The sequence below is a fragment of the Urocitellus parryii genome, chromosome 15 (genome assembly GCF_045843805.1).
Source record: "Urocitellus parryii isolate mUroPar1 chromosome 15, mUroPar1.hap1, whole genome shotgun sequence".
NCBI lineage: Eukaryota > Metazoa > Chordata > Mammalia > Rodentia > Sciuridae > Urocitellus > Urocitellus parryii.
In genome coordinates, this window is record NC_135545.1 from 46,460,579 (window position 1) to 46,478,873 (window position 18,295).

The 18,295-nt window shown below is 39.8% G+C and overlaps 1 protein-coding gene across 4 annotated transcripts in view; it reads left to right on the forward strand.

Moving 5' to 3' along the window:
- The window catches only part of Znf821 (zinc finger protein 821), a 20,824-nt gene continuing 2,529 nt past the window's right edge, over positions 1 to 18,295 (forward strand). Inside the window, exons 1-7 of one of the 4 annotated variants that reach the window (XM_026399281.2) lie at positions 1 to 260; positions 915 to 977; positions 2,123 to 2,237; positions 3,747 to 3,863; positions 12,484 to 12,609; positions 15,098 to 15,243; positions 16,405 to 16,509. In XM_026399281.2, the coding sequence (XP_026255066.1) occupies positions 3,824 to 3,863; positions 12,484 to 12,609; positions 15,098 to 15,243; positions 16,405 to 16,509 (417 nt within the window). In that variant the 5' untranslated portion in view covers positions 1 to 260; positions 915 to 977; positions 2,123 to 2,237; positions 3,747 to 3,823. Of the gene's footprint in view, positions 261 to 914; positions 978 to 2,122; positions 2,238 to 3,746; positions 3,864 to 12,483; positions 12,610 to 15,097; positions 15,244 to 16,404; positions 16,510 to 18,295 lie in introns of those variants that run through there. The other 3 variants (XM_077793355.1, XM_026399280.2, XM_077793356.1) reach the window with 3 other exon arrangements.

Sequence of the window (18,295 nt, forward strand, 5' to 3'; positions counted from 1 at the left end):
GCGCGCTCCCGCCACCCGCGTCGCCATCTTTTTCCCCCTCCGTCCGTCTGTCTGCCGTTGGCTTTGTCCGTCTGCAGCACCGCCCCTCGGCTCCCCGCCACCGGTTCGGCTCGAAGCCGCCCTCGCCCCGCCGAGGCCGGGTCCTGGAGAGCCCGGGCCCAGCTGGCCGGAGCTGCGGCCCGGGGCCCATTGTCCGGCGGTCCGTCTGTCCGGAGGCGGGGCCCAGGGACCCTGAGCGCAGCCGAGCGCCGACGCGCCGGGTAAAGAGGCCCCCGCGTCCTTCCTCGGGGCCCGGCCGAGGATGCAGGGGCTCCTCGCTCACTGTGGGCCGCTGGCTGTCGGTCCTTTTGTCTGTCTGCGTCTGGGGAGGGGGTCGGGGGCTCCTTGTGGCCTGAGGGGCGGGAGCAGCAGGGCTCACCCCTCCCCTTGGTCCAGCAGCCCTCCCGGCGGCCCCACCCCGGCAGTTCCTCTTTCTGTCCCTCAGCGGTCCCCGGCGCGGGGTCGTCCGCGCCACCACCCTCCCTGCAAGGGCCCCCGGTCAGCCTGCGGCGGGTGCCAGGCCGCGTTCCGGCCGGGTCCAGCCAGGGCGGCCCCGGCGTCTGACAGGCTTGGGTGGAGCTGGGGGAGGGGAGGATAGCGTGGGAGTGCCGACCCGGGGGTGTTAGTGCCGGAGTCTCGGTCTTGCAGAGAGCTTCTAAATTTAGATTTTGGAGCCGACTGTGTTTGTCTGAGCCGCTTCAGAAGACCTCTGGCTCTTGTTTGAAATTCCTGGAAATTTACCTGTGCTTGTGCTTGAAAAAGCCGTAGGGAATATCTCAGCTGATCATACACACGCTCCTTATCCCACCCGTGGGGCACCTGGGAACAGCGAAGCAGCTGAGTGAACAGCTTTCTTGCCCTCTCCTTTTTGGCAGATACACGTCACTTGGATTCAGGCGAGTTTACTTTGCTCCGTGGGAACTGCACCAGAGCAGGAGGTGGGAGTGCACCCTCTTTTCTTAAGACTGGCATTGCATCCGTACCCACTCCCTTGTTAAATCTGTGGTGTGCCCTGGAAACTGCAATCTAACACCTGTGGGAGAGCAGAGACCGTGATAAGGGGAGCTGTCGCACCCTCCGGAAGACACAAAGTCGCTCTAAAGAGGAAAAAAGCTGCTTTCCTTTTAAAATAGAATCCCTTGTAGAACTGAACCTCGGTTTATCTTTCTTCCCATTCCAGTTTCCTTGATGAAGATGTTCTGGCAGCTCTCCATTTATGTTTTGGGTTTAGTTTCAGATTTGGGCTTGGAAATTGAGGCATAGCTGGATGTAAAACGCAATGAATGACCTTTAGAGTAACCTGTCCATGGGTTTTTATTAGCTTTTACCTCCTATAAAACACTTGCCTAACCTCTGAGATCTTGCTGTGTGGTCAGGAGTGTCCTTTCAGTGCCGTTTATTTATTTCCATATTTATTTTCAAGAGTCCATGACCCTACAGACCTTTTTTGGTGGATGTTTTTGTTATTGTAGCTTTGTTTTGTTTTATGAAAGGGGAGAGCATTTGCTTATTTTCCCTCCATCCCTCAGGTGTAAAGTCCCATGGGGGTACCATCTGGTCAGTTCCCCATTAGGCCACTAGGAGGACTGTGAGAGGCAGTGAACACTATTTAAATATGCAGATGCTCATCTCTTGCACCTTGTAGCTTTTGTATTGAACTGTTGTCTTGCGAAGATTATCTGAATTGAGCCAGATTCAATTTATTTGGTATTCCTTCAGAATAGACCTTATTACCTTTATCTCACAATTTCAATTTCTGATCTTGTTGGGGGAGAAAATATAGATTAGTCAAGATTCCATTTTTTTGTTTATACAATACAGGCATCTATTTTAGAAAGATTAACAGACAACCTGCATTTCATTTAACTCTCCTCTTTGTGATTCCAGAGACATAAAGGAAAAGATCTGAAGTGATATTCACTCATTGTTTCCATGAATAACTAACTACTTGATTAGAAATGATATATACAAAACTAAGAGAACACATATTATTAGTAGTAGATATCAGCATACTACCCTCTAAATAATTATAATTGGTTTTTACTGTATACATTTGGAGTTTTTCTTTTTTTTTTAATTAAAGGTCTGAAAAAGAACTGTGTTTGATATGCAGATATGATAGAAGACTGCCTGAAAGCTGCTTCCTTTGCCACTTCCTGTGGAGGCCTGTCTTTGCCATTTGCGGTTTCTTTCTTTTGGTAAGGGGAGGCAGGATCTGATTACAGGTTTGAGGTCCTTTCTCACTATGTAGAAGAGTTAGTTGGCATAACATGAGGCAGGTCTTCATTAACTGGAGTGCTAAGGACAGCTAGTAGTAGTCTCTCATCATTCCTCTAAAGACAATAAAGCACAATTCTATATTTTTATGTAAGAGAACAATTTGAGAAGGCAGGCACTGAAAGAAAACTTGGGTGACCAGATCCATATTCGTGTCTTTGGTAGGAAAGATAATTTTTTAAAATATCATTTATTCACTCTTTCAAAGAAAATGTCATAGCTTCTGCTACTAATCCTTTTAGATTCTCTACAATGCATATACTGGGCCAGTCTTTCTTGTAGTAAACCAGGATCTTCCTGAATTAAGTATCTGTCCCTTTCCATATAAGCAGGGCAGATGCATGTCTTTGCAGCACTTCTTACCAAGGGAGCTTTTCTGTGTTCCTCCCACTGGTCTCTGCTACACAGGGTGGAAATTGAAAAAGGCTCTAAGGTTATTAGCTTTGCCCACCTCTCCAGAACATGGGAGCAGGACCAGATTTGGGTTCCACATTGGGAAATTGAATCAGTACTCAGCAATGTGGGTGGCATTTGGCTCTTCTGGTAAGAGCCAGTCTTTAGCATTGGAAGTTTGATTTGCTTTAGTGTCCTGTCATCCATGGTGCTCAGCACTGTCCTGTATCACTAAATAGAGGCTCTTTTTCTCATGTTGTTTTCATTGAGACTTTTCTGTCTCACAGGGATATGATGCTTTTGTTACCTCTAGGCAAGATAACTTCTCTTTTGGGGGGTGGGGGGTACCAGGGATTGAGCTCGGGGCACTCAATCACTAAATCACATCCCCAGCCCTGTTTTGTATTTTATTTAGAGACAGGGTCTCACTGAGTTGCTTAATGCTTTGTCATTGCTGAGGCTGGCTTTGAAATCTCCATTCTCCTGTCTCAGCCTCCTGAGCTGCTGGATTACAGGTGTGCACCACCACACCCGGCTTGCAAGATAACTTAAAAAAAAAAAAAAAAAAAAAAGTCTAGAGGCTCCCATTCATGCAGATTGCAGGACTTGACTTCCAGTGGGCATGTGACAAATGAGCTGCCACACTGGCTTCTTTTGCTTCCTTTCACATCCATAGGACTTATCCTTTTGAGCTTACAATACTTCTAACCTTTTTGCCTGAATTTTGCATCCTTTTCTCTCCTGTGATCATGATCACTTAACAGGATTCTGAATTCCACAGATGGATTTAGAGTAAAATTCTCTTAAGTCATCTGAGGGAATCTCCTCTTAAATTTCTTGGACCTTGACATTATGGTGGACCTTGATATTATGGTAGAGATTTATTCACTTCTCTCTTTCATTAGTTCAATTATTTATTGTGATGGGTGAGCTTTATATGCTTAGGAACTACTTTTAAAAGTCTTTTTGTCTTTTAATTTTGTATATTTTTTGAAAACAAAGATGACATGTGCTAACAATATCTTTTTTTATTATAGCTTAGCAGCTGGCAAGGAGGAAGTAATATATCCAGTCGTGAAACTGGGAAAGGCCAGAGCTCTTGGATTAGGGAAACATGTCCCGTCGGAAACAGACAAATCCAAATAAAGTTCACTGTGAGTATTGGGCTTTGTATTCCAGAATCTGGGGATGTTGAAGGAGGGAATGAAAGAGTAATCTGAATTTAGGGAGAGCAGCTCACACTAATTAGTTAAGAAAGGGTTAAAGGTTTTGGATATATGGATTTAAAATATGTCATGGGCTGGGGCTGTAGCTCAGTGGCAGAGTGATTACCTAGCATGTGTGAAGCACTGGGTTTGATCCTCAGCACTACATTAAAATAAACAAATAAAATAAAGTCATACTGTTCATCCACAACTACAAAAACATTTTTTTTTAAATATGTCAGGTTAGTGGATGAGATGTTAGAAACTTACCTGGGGTATATGTGTTTGATTTATCCTTAGCATTAACATTAATAAATAGTTATAGGATATAGATGTTAGGATTGTAAAACAAAATAAACTGTAATGTAGCCTCTTATACATATATACATGATATAAAAATACAACATTAGTATAGGTTAAATACCAAATAGGGACGCTATATACCATATGTACTATACAAGTTAAGAGAAGGAATGTTAAGAGAATTCTGTTGACTAAAATAGCAAGGAGGCCCTAGACCATGAACTTAAACTGGGCCTTAGAGGGAAAATAGGTTGAAAAAGAGAAAGGGAAAATTGGGTAGGGAGAATGATGTGAGTAAAGATACAAGAAGGAATGCGCATGATGTATTCAGAGGATAAGGAGACTTTTCATAAAGCAGAAGCTTCTTTTGTCCAGAAGTCAGAGGACATGAAGTTAGAGATGTTTACATTGGGGAGGTCTGAACATGAGACCAAGTTCAGACTTCATTCTGTGGACCATCAGAAGTTACCAAGAGTTTTTAAATAGGGAGAGTGTAGAGTGACATTTAGAGTGCAATGTTTTGATAGTATGAAGTAGTGGGTGGGATGGATCACATGAGGGAGAGATTAAAAACAGGAAGATCAGGCATGTGCAATGGCTTTGTGTTGTTTCTCAACAGTTTCATATGTATATTATATGTAACATTAGATTGTAAACTTCTGGAGGGCAGGGACTGTATGCCATGTGTGTCCCTCTGCCATATGTATCTCTATTTCTAGCACTGCTCATAAAGAATGTTCAGAAAGTGCCTTATTAATATCTATGTACATTTTGGATAATTAGCCATTTTTCTGTAATGTAGGGGGATAAGCATTCTCACTCAGATTATCATATAAGAAACAGATTAAGGAGGACTGATTGAGTCAAGTATAACAATATCTGAAAAGAATTCAGAGGTAAAAAATATGAAAGATTTTAAGACAAAATAAGCCCAAAAAAAGAACTAAAACTAATTAAAGACATTATATGTCAGGCACTATGTACTTATCTTTCTGGGTAGTTTCAAGAGTAGGAGAGAAAATAGTTGAACCGAGGAATTAAGATGGCTTTGACATATTAATGACATTAGGGTAGCAAACCTCTCTACATGATCATTCTTCTATTTAAGTCCTGGGAAAGTTGTATAAAATGTAATCAGTTGCATGCTTCCAGAGTGTATTCTGAAATAAGTAGATGTGCTTGGCTGCTAATGTGAAGGTGAATGGTTTAGGAACAATATAGAATTTGCTACTAAAATAGTAAGATGCAGTGTACCTGAATGTGAGGATGGTCAAGGGAGATAACTTGAAGTGTCTATAGGATAGGTCATTCACAACAGGCTCAGGAGGTTTGCCTTCTCTCTGGTTGAAGATGAGTATTGATAAGACACATAGACCACAAGTCAGGGCAGGTAGGTTACCCTTAGTGGAGATATGGGTTTCCAAGTAAGGCAATTGTAGGATTGAGTGTTCACCCATAAAACTTACATGTCCAAAAACACTGCTTACTCCTTTTTTTTTTTTTTTTTTTGAGGTACCTAGGGCCTTGCACATGCTAAGTAAACACTCTACCAATGAGCTATATCCCCAGCTCTTTTAATTTTATTTATTTATCTGTTTGTTTCTTTATTTTGATGCTGGAGATCAAACCCATGGCCTTGTGCATGCGAGGCAAGCACTCTACCAACTGAACTATATGCCCAGCCCTACTCCAGCCCTTTTTATTTTGAGATAGGATCTCATGAAGTTGCCCATGCTGTCCTCAAACTTGTGATCCTCCTGCTTCAGCCTCCTGAGTAGCTGGAATTACAGGCATATGTCACTATGCCCAGCCTAAGCCAGAAAGACTTCTTAGATTTGAGGAAAAATAGCTGGTGGAATGATGGCAGGATTATAGTAAGGACAGGGGAGCTAGCAAAGACTTTTGTGGCCTATGTCTGTGTCCATGTACTATATATCCATCAATTGCATCTCTTTCCATGATAATTAAAACTGAGATGAGCTGATACTTTTATTGGAGTTGAAAAATAGATTGTCCAATAAGCCAGGGAGGAGGGGATAGTATCACATGTCTATAGGTGCAGAAACACAGCTACCAGAGTCAAGCAAGTGAACATTATAGTGTTTGTGGAGTGAATGGGACTTTGCAGGTTCTTCAGTGGTGAATATTAAAAGGGCCTTTACTGTGGGGCTGTGAACACAAACATTCAGCTGCAATTAAACGCCCCAGGAAGGGGCTGTTTTCAGTGATACATTTAGGCAGGGAGCTGGGAGGGCTTTTCAGGTGATTGACTTAGCTTGACCAAAGAAGACAAGAAACTGAGATTTGCTGGTTTCCTAAGATCTTCTGTTTATTATTTTAGGGACTAAAGCTAACCCTAACCTTTTGAATAGATCACCTTCTCATTGGCCATAACAATAATGGCAAACAGACTTGAGTCTCCTATCACCTTGTGAAATGGAACCAGTCATATTTATTGAACTTAATGATGCTTGTTTATTTAAAGTAAATGGAATGGACTCAAGGTCTGGGAGACAGGAAATTCTGCAGAAGCTTTGCTTAAATGTCAAAGCCAATCAGCACTTGAGCAGAGTAATGGCTGAGCTTCATTACATCTGCCTTCTGGAAAGAAGTTATGTGGCATGAAGCTAAAACACGCCTAAAGGGATATATTAAGAATCCCACTGCCGTAGCCCAGCAACATTTGTCAGATCCACTTTAGAAGCCAATGAACAGGCTGCTTTGGCACTCCCTTGGTTTTCCTCAGGACTGTTTTTATATCTAAATTACTGGCATGATCCTTCCCCAGAAACATCCAGACAGATTTATGTTTAGCCTACTTGCTTCAATAATAGAGGCCAATGCAAAGTTTTTGGAATAAAAGCCCAGAATTATTAGTTATGGAGAAACTACTGATGGCTTAAAAGATCTATTTATATCTTTCCCCCTATTTCCTTCCCATCTCACCTCCTTCTGAGAACAAATTTCTGTTCACTGTTTCTAGAGAGGTTGAAAATATAGTCCCTTAACACTCACATTTAGTGTGTTTGATCCAAGCAAACCACTAAGTAAAGGAAAATTTCTTTTATTTAAGAAACTTTTGCTTTCAGATTACAAGATGCATCAGAGACTAGAAACCTTTAACTTCAATTGAAAGCTTTTCACAGAGAAGGAAGAATAAAAGGCTTTAAGGTCTTTTCTAAAAAGCACAGCTTGTTTTGTCTTCCTTTCATTCTGTAAGCATTCTTGTGTGGTAATGGCTATGTTCCCAACGTGATAACTTTGGTATTTATACACAATGGAATATTACTAAGCATTAAAAGAGAATAAAATCATGGCATTTGCAGGTAAATAGATGAAGTTGGAAAATATAATGCTAAGTGAAGAAAGCCAATCCCCAAAAAACAAAGGCCAAATGTTTTCTGGGTTACAAATAAGACTGTCATCATCTAGAAATGGACTCCTAAGCTCCTCACTCCCAGGACTAGCTCCTTTTCTCTGAAGCTGACATCTGCTCTCTTAGAGAATATGTTTTAGCTGCTTTATTTAATTTCAGTCAGCCTGAAATTCCATTTTTAAAAATTGTACCAAGGACCTAATCAATAAATGGGCCAAGGAACTGAACAGATACTTCTCGGAAGAGGATATACAATCAATCAACAAATATATGAAAAAAAATGTTCAACATCTCTAGCAATTAGAGAAATGCAAATCAAAACTACTCTAAGATTTCATCTCACTCCAGTCAGAATGGCAAATATTAAGAATACAAACAACAATAAGTGTTGGTGAGGATGTGCTGAAAAAGGCACACTCATACATTGCTGGTGGGATTGCAAATTGGTGCAGCCAATATGGAAAGCAGTATGGAAATTTCTTGGAAAGCTGGGAATGGAACCACCATTTGACCCAGCTATCCCACTCCTCAGTTTATACCCAAAGGACTTAAAAACAGCATACTACAGGGACACAGCCATATCAGTGTTTGTAGGAGCACAGTTCACAATGGCTAAATCATGGAATCAACCTAGATGTCCTTCAGTAGATGAATGGATAGGGAAACTTTGGTATATATACACAATGGAACATTACTCAGCATTAAAAGAGAATAAAATCATGGCATTTTCAGGTAAATGGATGAAATTGAAAAAATATATTGCTAAATGAAGTTAGCCAAACAAAGGCCAATTGTTTTCTTTGATATGAGGATGCAGACACATAATGGCAACTGGGGGTGGGAAGCTTGGGAGAAATGAAGGAACTTTAGTTAGGGCAAAGGGGAGGGAGGGTAAAGGAGGGGGCAAACCGGTAGGAATGATGGTGGAATGAGTTAGACATCATTATCCTAAGTACATGTATAGGACACAAATGGTGTGAAAATATTTGTGTACAACCAGTGTCTTGAAGGATTGTGCTCTATATGTGTAATATGAAATGAATTTTGCATTCTGCCATCATGTATAACATATTAGAATACCAAGGACCCAAGAAAGAGAATTATAAAATATTTTTCCTTTCTAATGATTTCATCTCAGTCTTCTTGCCTCAAAAGTGGCAAGAAGCCACTTTGTTCTCCAAAGTGGCTTGCATGGCCTCTTTTTTATCTGGTCTCCAGAACCTTAGCCAAATCCAAAACAAACAGTATTTTGATTTCATATCAAAGAAAAAGGGAGATTTTTATTTGCTTTTTATTATGGAGCCCAAATATTAACAGGCAAATAAATACCCACATTTAATAAGATGGTTGCTCTACATTAATATCTAGAAACCAGTGGATATTTTTTAACTTACTCCAACAGTTTCAAGAATGAAAAAATAATTCTATATTATAAAATCAGACAACTCTATAACACTTGTTAATCACTAATATCTCTATGGGTCACATTGTACTTGAGTTAACAGGACATAGTTTTAGCAAATCTCACTATTTTTTTTATGCAAGGATAATTCTAGGGAATCAGAGCCAGAGCTTAGATAAAAGCTACCAGAAGATAATCTATTTAATTTTTTCCAATGATGTGTTTTTAAATTTTTTTTAATATTTTACTTTATGGTGATATTTAAAGTAGGAATAACCTTGAGGAATAACAGTAACCTTAGCTTTTTTTCCCAAGTCAATAATAGAATAAAAGTGCAGTGTTTCTTTCCAAATTGCCAAAAAAGAGGGACAGAATTGATTTATCTCAATTATCCTAGGTGAGATTGCCAGCAGAAGCCTTAGATGGGGAAATTGTACTGAATAGACTCCTCTCTGATGTATGAAGACTGAAATATTTAGACAACATCAGTAGGCAAAAATAAATTTGGAGTTCATGTTGATAAAGAGTAGCTGAATTCATGACTCCTGAAAAGTACACATCCTTTTAGATATCTTTCTACTGATCCAATGGTAATTCTCTACTGTGAAAGTGAGAAAATGTATTGTTCATTCTTTTTTTTAATATTCATTTTTAATTGTAGTTGGACACAATACCTTTATTTTATTTATTTTTTTGTGGTGATAAGAATTGAACCCAGGGCCTCGCACGTGCTAGGTAAGCGCTCCACCAATGAGCTACAACCCCAGCTCTGTATTGTTTATTCTTTGCTTTTTTTTTTTTTTTTTAATACTGAGAATTGAACCCAGGGTCTTATACATGCTAGGCAAGTGCTGTACCACTAATCTACATCCCCAGCTCTTTTTAATTTTATTTTGAGATAAAAGTTGCCCATGCTGGCCTTGAACTTGTGATCCTCCTTCCTCAACTCCAGAGTAGCTAGGAATTACAGGCAAGTGCCACCATGCCCAGCCATTCTTAGCATTTTATAAGCCTACTGATTTCTGACTAGGTTTCTTTAGTGACCAGAAGTATCACTGATAAGAAATGTTTGCCCTTGATAATTATATGCCTCGTACATAACTTATTCCATAGTACCATATCTGCTCATGGTCCCTAGATCTAAAAGCATGCCAGAATTCAGTGACTGCCAGTTGGCCAAGGTCTTGTAGTTTCAATGAAACTAACATGGAGAAATTAAATGTTTCACTTTTGCAAAGAGGGAAGAGGAAACACTCTAATACAGAATTCATTTTGTCTTTCTCTAACAGTGAATTATATTCGGTGTGTCACCTTAGATTTGGTGAAGGTGAACTTAAATCAACTTATTTTTTTCCTTACTTGAGCACTGTGTAGCTACAAGTACACTTTAACACTATCCACCTCCATTCCCACCCACAGGATGAGTCATAATTGCCATAATGTCGGTTACTCTAATCCATGCATGGTAAGTCAACGTGGTATCAGAACCATCATTTTTCCTTTCTCATATACTGGTCCTAAAAACATTATTTTGACATTTGAGTTCTCACGGTATGAAGATAACATCAATACTAGGATCAGAGCCACACATAGACCAGTGTTTGTTTTCAGTAAAACCACTTTGATGAACCTTCTAACCTTGAACTTAATATCTTTACTAGAAAGCAGTTTAAAAATATGGACATTAGGGATGGAACATGTGCTTAACATGAGCAAAGCCTTGGGTTCACTCCATCAAAAAAAAGGGACATTAGAGAGGAACAGAGAAGGTTTTTTCCTGACCATCACTACCTTACTCCCTACCCCCTACCCCATGCTGAGGAGAATATTGAACATAGGGCCTTGCACCATTCTAAGCACAGATCTGGGTTTGAATACTTGATTTCACTATAGACCTTTGTTTTCTCCTTAGTAAAATATAGATAGTAGTCATGGATGGGATGTGGCTTAGTGGTAGATGCTCCTGGGTTCAATCTCTGGTACAAAATATTATTATTATTATTGTTAATATAAAAATGTAATGTATTGTTAAAAATATGATTATATGGGGCTGGGGTTATGGTTCAGCAGTAGAGCACTTGCCTCACACTTGTGAGGCCCTGGGTTCAATCCTCAGCACCACATAAAAATAAAGGTATTGTGTCCAACTACAACTAAAAAATAAATATTTAAAAAAATTAATATATATTACATATATATTATATGTATAATATATGTAGTAATACCTGCCACACAGCCTGTAACATAGAGCTACCACATAGCATGTAAAATAGAGTCTGGAACTAACAAATGTCAAATAGTCACTATAATTGATGTTCAGTTCTTATTCTTACTCAAGAATATTTGCTGAATGAAAGACAAAGTACATCACATGAAGCCTGCCCCACATCATTCTTTTCACTATCCAAGAACTAGTAGCACACATCAACTCACTAGTTTCTTCCTTTCACATTATTGTATTGTCTCAGAGCCGAGTCTATTTTTCTTTCTCTCTTTAGTAAGAAAGAGCATGGTTTATTGTCACAGGTTTCACTCGGGCTTTCTATTATTCCCTCTTGCTGCTGAGGAGTAAGGACAGTAGTTTCCATCTGCGATAATGGAAACCTAGGGAAACCCAATGCTCTATTCTCCTTATGCCTGGTCTCCTGGAAATCAAAGAATGTGAAATATTAACCTCTTCAGTAAGTACATGGATCCCAGACAGAGTTCATCAGAAGGAAATGCAAAATCAAGGAAAGGTCCAGGGATTGGGGGTACTGCATACCAAAAAAAAAACATCCTAACCGCATTGGCCCAAGAAGACTAGATAAATATTATTTGTTATAAATCAGTTGGCATGTTTCAGGAAGTTTTTCTTCAGCAGAAATTAGTTCATATGTTGTTGTTCTCCTTCTTGTCCATTATTCAGTCAGTTGATTTTCTCATGGCAATTCTGATAGGCATTAGAAAGAAAGTCAAGAAAGAATTTATAGAACATGTGTTGGAAGGAGAGTGACTGAAAGATGTGATTAGAGAAATTTAATAAGAAGAATTATTTGAAGCACTTGATTATAGTCCAAGGTAGACACTGAGTGAGGACTATAATGCAAGTAATTTAAGGTGTAGAGATTTTACCCAGATTTACTGCCCTGTTTTCATCCCATCATTTTGCTTCTTTTGCTTCTATCTTCCCAATCTGATGGAAGGTTGTAAATGGAATTGAGATTCTGCAGTTAATTTATAAAATACCAATTGATCACCTTTTGAAGAGTCAAGAATAGGGGATTTAAGAAAAGTAAGCAATGCTTTCTAGAGCATCTGGCTTACTGCCCAGGAAGAACAGCTGTGCCCAGAAGCTGTTGGAGGCAGCAAGCTGACTTGGAGATGAATAACCCCACCACAGGGTACCTGCCTGTCTCCTATCTTTGAATGGTCTGACCTTCCAACCAGCTTGCCTGGGGATGTGCTGCCCAGCTGGTGGCCTGACTATTTTTCCTTGTGACCACCAGGGGATCAAGTATTTGCTGGGCTAGAAGAGCAAGCCCGCCAGGCGATGATGAAAACTGATTTTCCTGGAGACCTTGGCAGTCAGCGACAAGCTATCCAACAACTAAGAGATCAGGACTCCAGTAGCAGTGAGTTCTGCACCTTCTGGTAATGACTCAGGGCAATGGGAGAAGAATTATCAGAGTGTGTGTGCTCTGGGGATTATGCATGGGGGTTGGGAGGAAGATACACAGAAGGAGATATGTGGATCCTCAGTGTCCCTACAAAGGTTCTAAGATGTATGAGCATATGCTTATTCAGAGAGAGAGGACAGATTTGGCATTATATTTATTTTTAACTCTTGGACTACAGTGCTTGGCACAGGCCATAGCCATACACAGATAGGTTTGTGATGGTTGTGATATCGAGACATAGGAATAATTAGTGTTCAAGTAGTTCCTAGGTTAAGTCAAATGAAAAGAAAAAAATCCCTGTCTCCGAAGATCTATTTATTTATAATTAATAAAACATAAGTGTAGCATTGATGAATTTTTGCTTGAGGTTCCAGTTTTAATGTTTTATAGGTTTGTTTAGTAATGGGATTATGCAACAGATAAAATGCTGAAGTCCAGATCTTCCTATACCAAAGCTCTTGGTAGATCTCTGTGGTTAGGAGATGGAAAAGATAGGCTCTCACAAGTTGAGCTTCATGGTCTGTCTGTTCATAGCCTGCCTGAACAGACACATTTTGAGATGTGTTATTTCCTAGGAAGATTTCCATACTGTCCTGATCTCATCCACTAGATATTGGTCATTTGTAAATATCAATTCAGAGAAACATTTCTGATTTCTCTCCATTTGAGACTAGGGAGAACAAAGAAGGAGAGAGTTCAGCAACTTGTAGGAACTACGATTTTCCCCAGACTAATCATTAAGCAACAACAACCACAAAAATAATTTAGCAATTAAAAATCACTTATGTATAGAAAAATGAGTCCCAAATTTCCAAAAATCTATGGGACTCACCAGTTTCCCAAGTAACAGGTAAGGATAACAACATCTACCAGAATCAAATAGGTCTCCACTGTGGAAAACTTGCACCATCCCTGTAGGCAACACACCTTTCCTTTTTCTTTCTTTCTTTCTTCTTTTTTTTAATCTTTCTGGTAGACTATTTAGATAATGGATAAATTACAAAAATGTATTTGATACAACATTGCCTTAGACTAAGCCTACAAGTATTCAAAGTACCAAGTAGGAAGCTGGTGAGAAAATATAGTATGATTTAAACTGCCTTTCCAGGGTCAGATCTAGTCCACCAACTGATGGTGTATCTAACACAACATATGTAACTACTAGCAGATGATCTGGTTAAATCTTCCCATGAAGAAAGGAAATGGAATTGGCATTACCCAGACAATGGTGGATTTAGAAATTATGTAAGGGATATTAGAAGACAAGTAGTACTGTTAGCAAGGAAATTTGAGTCTCACTGCAGATGCAGAGAGCCTAGTGTATTTCTCTCTCCTCACATCAGGCCCAGGAGTCTGAGATCTGTGGGATTGGGTGAGGGCTAGAGTTTGATAGCTTCTCTAGGCTTGGCTTCCTCTTCCTTGTGACCTTCAAGCCACTACTACTTTTTTTCCTTTTTGAAAAAATTCCATTTGTTTTTGTTTTTATCATCTTTTTTCTATTTTATAAGTAATAGAGAAAGAAATCAGCTCATATAAATCTTACAGATTACCCAGCCATGGGTGGACCTCTCCACAGCCACATACTGCCTCCAATACTAAAACAGGCTCAATTCTTAATCAAGTCATAAGAAATGGTATTTCATTATAAAGTAAAGGATGGCACATTCCTTCAACTAAATGCATTTAGCTATCCATCAGATAATAATAATAATAATAATAATAATAAAAACCCAACAGAAACATATTATTCAGCTTAGACTGCTGTGTCATTAGTGGAGTAAGAACACAGTGAGTTGGGTACTACCACACTGCCTGAGGTTGGTTGTTGTGCTGATTTTTCCACTGTAACAAAGAGGCCTTTCCCTACAAAGTGACATCATTTTTAACTAATTTAGTATGGCCCACATACTGACATGAGAGAAAAAAAAAAAAAAAACTTGCTGGTGTTTCTTTAAGTTTGTCTTGGGATTTATTGGGAACAAATTAGTGTGGCTCACAGTAGAATAGTCAGTGACACCATGGAGAAACTGTGCAGAGGTTTATGGAGAAAAGTAAGTAATAAAATCAGTGAGAAGTGTTGGTAATCAGAGGTGATGGGTTGTGGGAATGAGCTCAGTGTGAGGTGGTTGGGGAAGTGTGAATTGAAGTGTCAGATATTTGAGAACCATGCATAAGAAGCATTATTTTTATGACTATTTTCCAATACAGTTTTACCTCAGGTTTTCTCTTTAGTGTACATGTGGCATAATAAATAACAGTGATAGCTGCTTTCCACTTAATCATAATTTTGTATGCAACAAACTTTATTTGTTAACTGATAACAAACTCTACTACAAAAGATCTGAAAATGTTTTCCATTATATTTGTAAGCTCTAGGTGGACAGCAGCTGAGGATGTATTTCTGCAAAAAAATCAGAACAAGTGACCAGTTTGTGTGTTCCAGGTGACAGTGAGGGTGATGAAGAGGAGACCACACAAGATGAAGTCTCTTCCCACACATCAGAGGAAGATGGCGGGGTGGTCAAAGTGGAAAAAGAGTTAGAAAATGCAGAGCATCCTGTTGGTGGGAAAGAAGTAGTAGAGCATGAGGCAAGTGAAAATGGCTCCTAAGTCCAGGAAAGCCCTTCCCTTATACTTTGCCCTGATGTTTCTCACCCACATGTCACAGTCTTGCCTCTTCCAGTCTCCCGGGCCTTCCTATGTCTCTTCCCTCGTGGCATGGAAGCCCACACCTCCTACACAGTCTTCCTCATACTGGCTTTCCTTCTCTATTTCCACATTCCTGCACCCACATACAGCTCTCTTTTTAGACAGAAGAACCAGAACCACCTTTGCAAAATGGGAAGCTAACTTTCTGAGATGTATTCTGGAGTATGTTTGCAAATTTAAGTCAAATTTAGTGAGGCATCACCTTCTCACTAAGTTGTTTCCTAAAGATTCATAAAAGGGAAGCTAACCCTTTCCCTGCAGAGTTTATTTTAGGGAGATAAAATAGATCATCTCTCAGCCAGGTGTTATGGTGCATGCCTGTAATCCCAGAGACTCAGGAGTCTAAGGAAAAAAGTCAGGGAATGAGGAAAGCCCACTGGGAATTTGGCTCAGTTGTTAAGCACCCCTGGGTTCAGTCCCTGCTATGTATGTTTGTATAAATAAATAAATATCAGCTCTCTCTGGGGCAATCCTAGCCTTGTGACAGGGAAAAAAATTGTAAAAAAGGAAGATGCGGGCTGGGGATGTGGCTCAAGCGGTAGCGCGCTTGCCTGGCATGCGTGTGGCCCGGGTTCGATACCAACAAAGATGTTGTGTCCGCCGAGAACTAAAAAATAAATATTAAAAAAAAAATTCTTAAAAAAATAAAAAGATGCGAGCTTTATGTATTTATTTGTCAGGAGTAGGAATGAAACCCTTGGTGTTCTACTCCTTAGCTATATTCTCCAGCCTTTTTGGTTTTTATTATGAGATAGGACCTCACTAAATTGTGAGAGGCCTGCCTCTTAACTTATAATCCTCCTGCCTCAGCCTCTCAAGTAGCTGGGATTACAAGCATGCACCACCATCCCTGGCTCAATGCAATAAAATTTAATTCCTATTCAAACATTATTACTCTTTCCTTTGGCCTATACCAAAAACCTAAGGTTGACACTTGATATCAGATGGTGTTCCTTTTAACAGGATACCTGTTTTAAAGAGGTGGGACAAGGAAGAGATTAGTGAAGAATCTTCAGGAGTTGCCTCTTTGTTGAATTGCAGGTCACAGAGAATTTGAATTCTGATCCCTTGCTTGAGCTCTGCCAGTGTCCTCTCTGCCAGCTAGACTGTGGAAGTCGGGAACAGCTGATCGCTCACGTGTACCAGGTATGACATGGGGAGCTGTGAGCTCTAGAACCTGAACACTGGTAGTTTGATTATGACGCAGATCCTGCATTGGCCTTTGCCTCTGCTTCCTAAAGGACTTGTAGGTTGTTGCTTCCATCAAGATTCCACTCCAGGGCTGGGGCTGGGGCTGGGGCTCAGTGGTAAAGTGCTGGCCTAGCACAGTGTGAGGGTTCGATCCTCAGCACCACATAAAAACAAATAAATAAAATAAAGGTACTGTATACAACTAAAAAATAAATATTTAAAAAAAAAAAAGACTCCAGGCTGGGCATGGTGGTACACACACCTGTAATTCCAGCTGCTCAGTTGGCAGAGGTAGGGGGATCTTTTGCTTAATTTTTAAAAGTACTAGCTGAAGTTGGGTATGATGGTGCACACCTGTAATCCCAGCGGCTCCAGAGGCTGAGGCAGGAGAATTGCATCTTCAGTTTATCGAGGCACTAAGCAATTGAGTGAGATCCTGTCTCTAAAGAAAATTCAGAAGTGGGCTGGAGATGTGGCTCAGTGGTTGAGTGCCTGTGAGTTCAATTCCTAGTACCACCAAAAAAAAAAAAAAAAAAAAACAAAAAAACCAACTCCATTCCTCAGAATACCTTAGCAAATAAGTGTGATATGTTGAGTAAATATGTTCTTGATTCCTAGACAGACACACTGTGAGAATTAAGTATCCACATTTTTTCTAAATTACTTAGTGCATATATTCAGTAATGAAATAGAAGCTAATATCTACTAATTACAAGGACTTTTAAGAAAAAGAAGCCAACATAAATGTTTCTGAAATACCAATGAAAGTTAGTATAAACAAGGGGATAGGAATAATAGACTTGTTTATACCCTGATCCAATTACAGGCCTCCTGTGCCTTGTGATCTCTATTGACAAGTAATCAGTACATAGGGCAGCTGGGTTGTGCCATAAAGACAGTTGGTTTGTGCAAAATGTTTCTCCCAAAGAATGCCTTGAAAAGATTGAGAAGCCAGTTATGGAGCATACCTGTACCCAGGAGGCTGAAGCAGGAGGATCACAAGTTTGAGACCAGCCTCAGCAACTTAGCAAGACCTTTAGCAATGTAGTAAGATTCTGTCTCAAAATGAACAATAAAAAGAACTGGGGATGTAACAGTGGTGAAGTACCCTTGGATTCAATCCCCAGTACCAAAAAAAAAACTTTTTTAAAGATTGAGGAAAGGCAGGATACAAATACCTGTTGTATGCCAATATTCCCAGCTAGCTCCTAGATTTGGATTTTGATCATTCTTTTAAAATGTACTTGTAGGGCTGGGTTTGTAGCTAAGTGGTAGAGCACCTGCCTAGCATTTGTGAGGCACTGGACTCAATCCTCAGCACCACATAAAAAAATAAAAAAATAAAAATAAGGTTTAAAAGGCTGGGGTTGTGGCTCAGTGGTAGAGCGAGTGCTTGCCTAGCATGTGCAAGGCCCTGGGTTTGATCCTCAGCACCACATAAAAATAAATAAATAAATAAAATAAAGATGTTGTGTCCAACTACAACTAAAAAATAAATATTTTTTTTAAAAAATAAGGTTTTAATAAAACAAATGTACATGCACAGTGTGAGCAGGGAGACAGAAATTATCCCAAGTGTGAATTCCTCTCAGCCTCTGAAGAGGGATCTGGAACTCTGCTGTTTCTTCAAACCAGCCACGTTTCAGAATGTGGTCAGAACTCAAGCTAATGTGTACAGCTTTCTGTATCTTTTTGTTCTTTAAGTTCTTAGCATTGGTAAATGAGTAGATATTGGAGACTT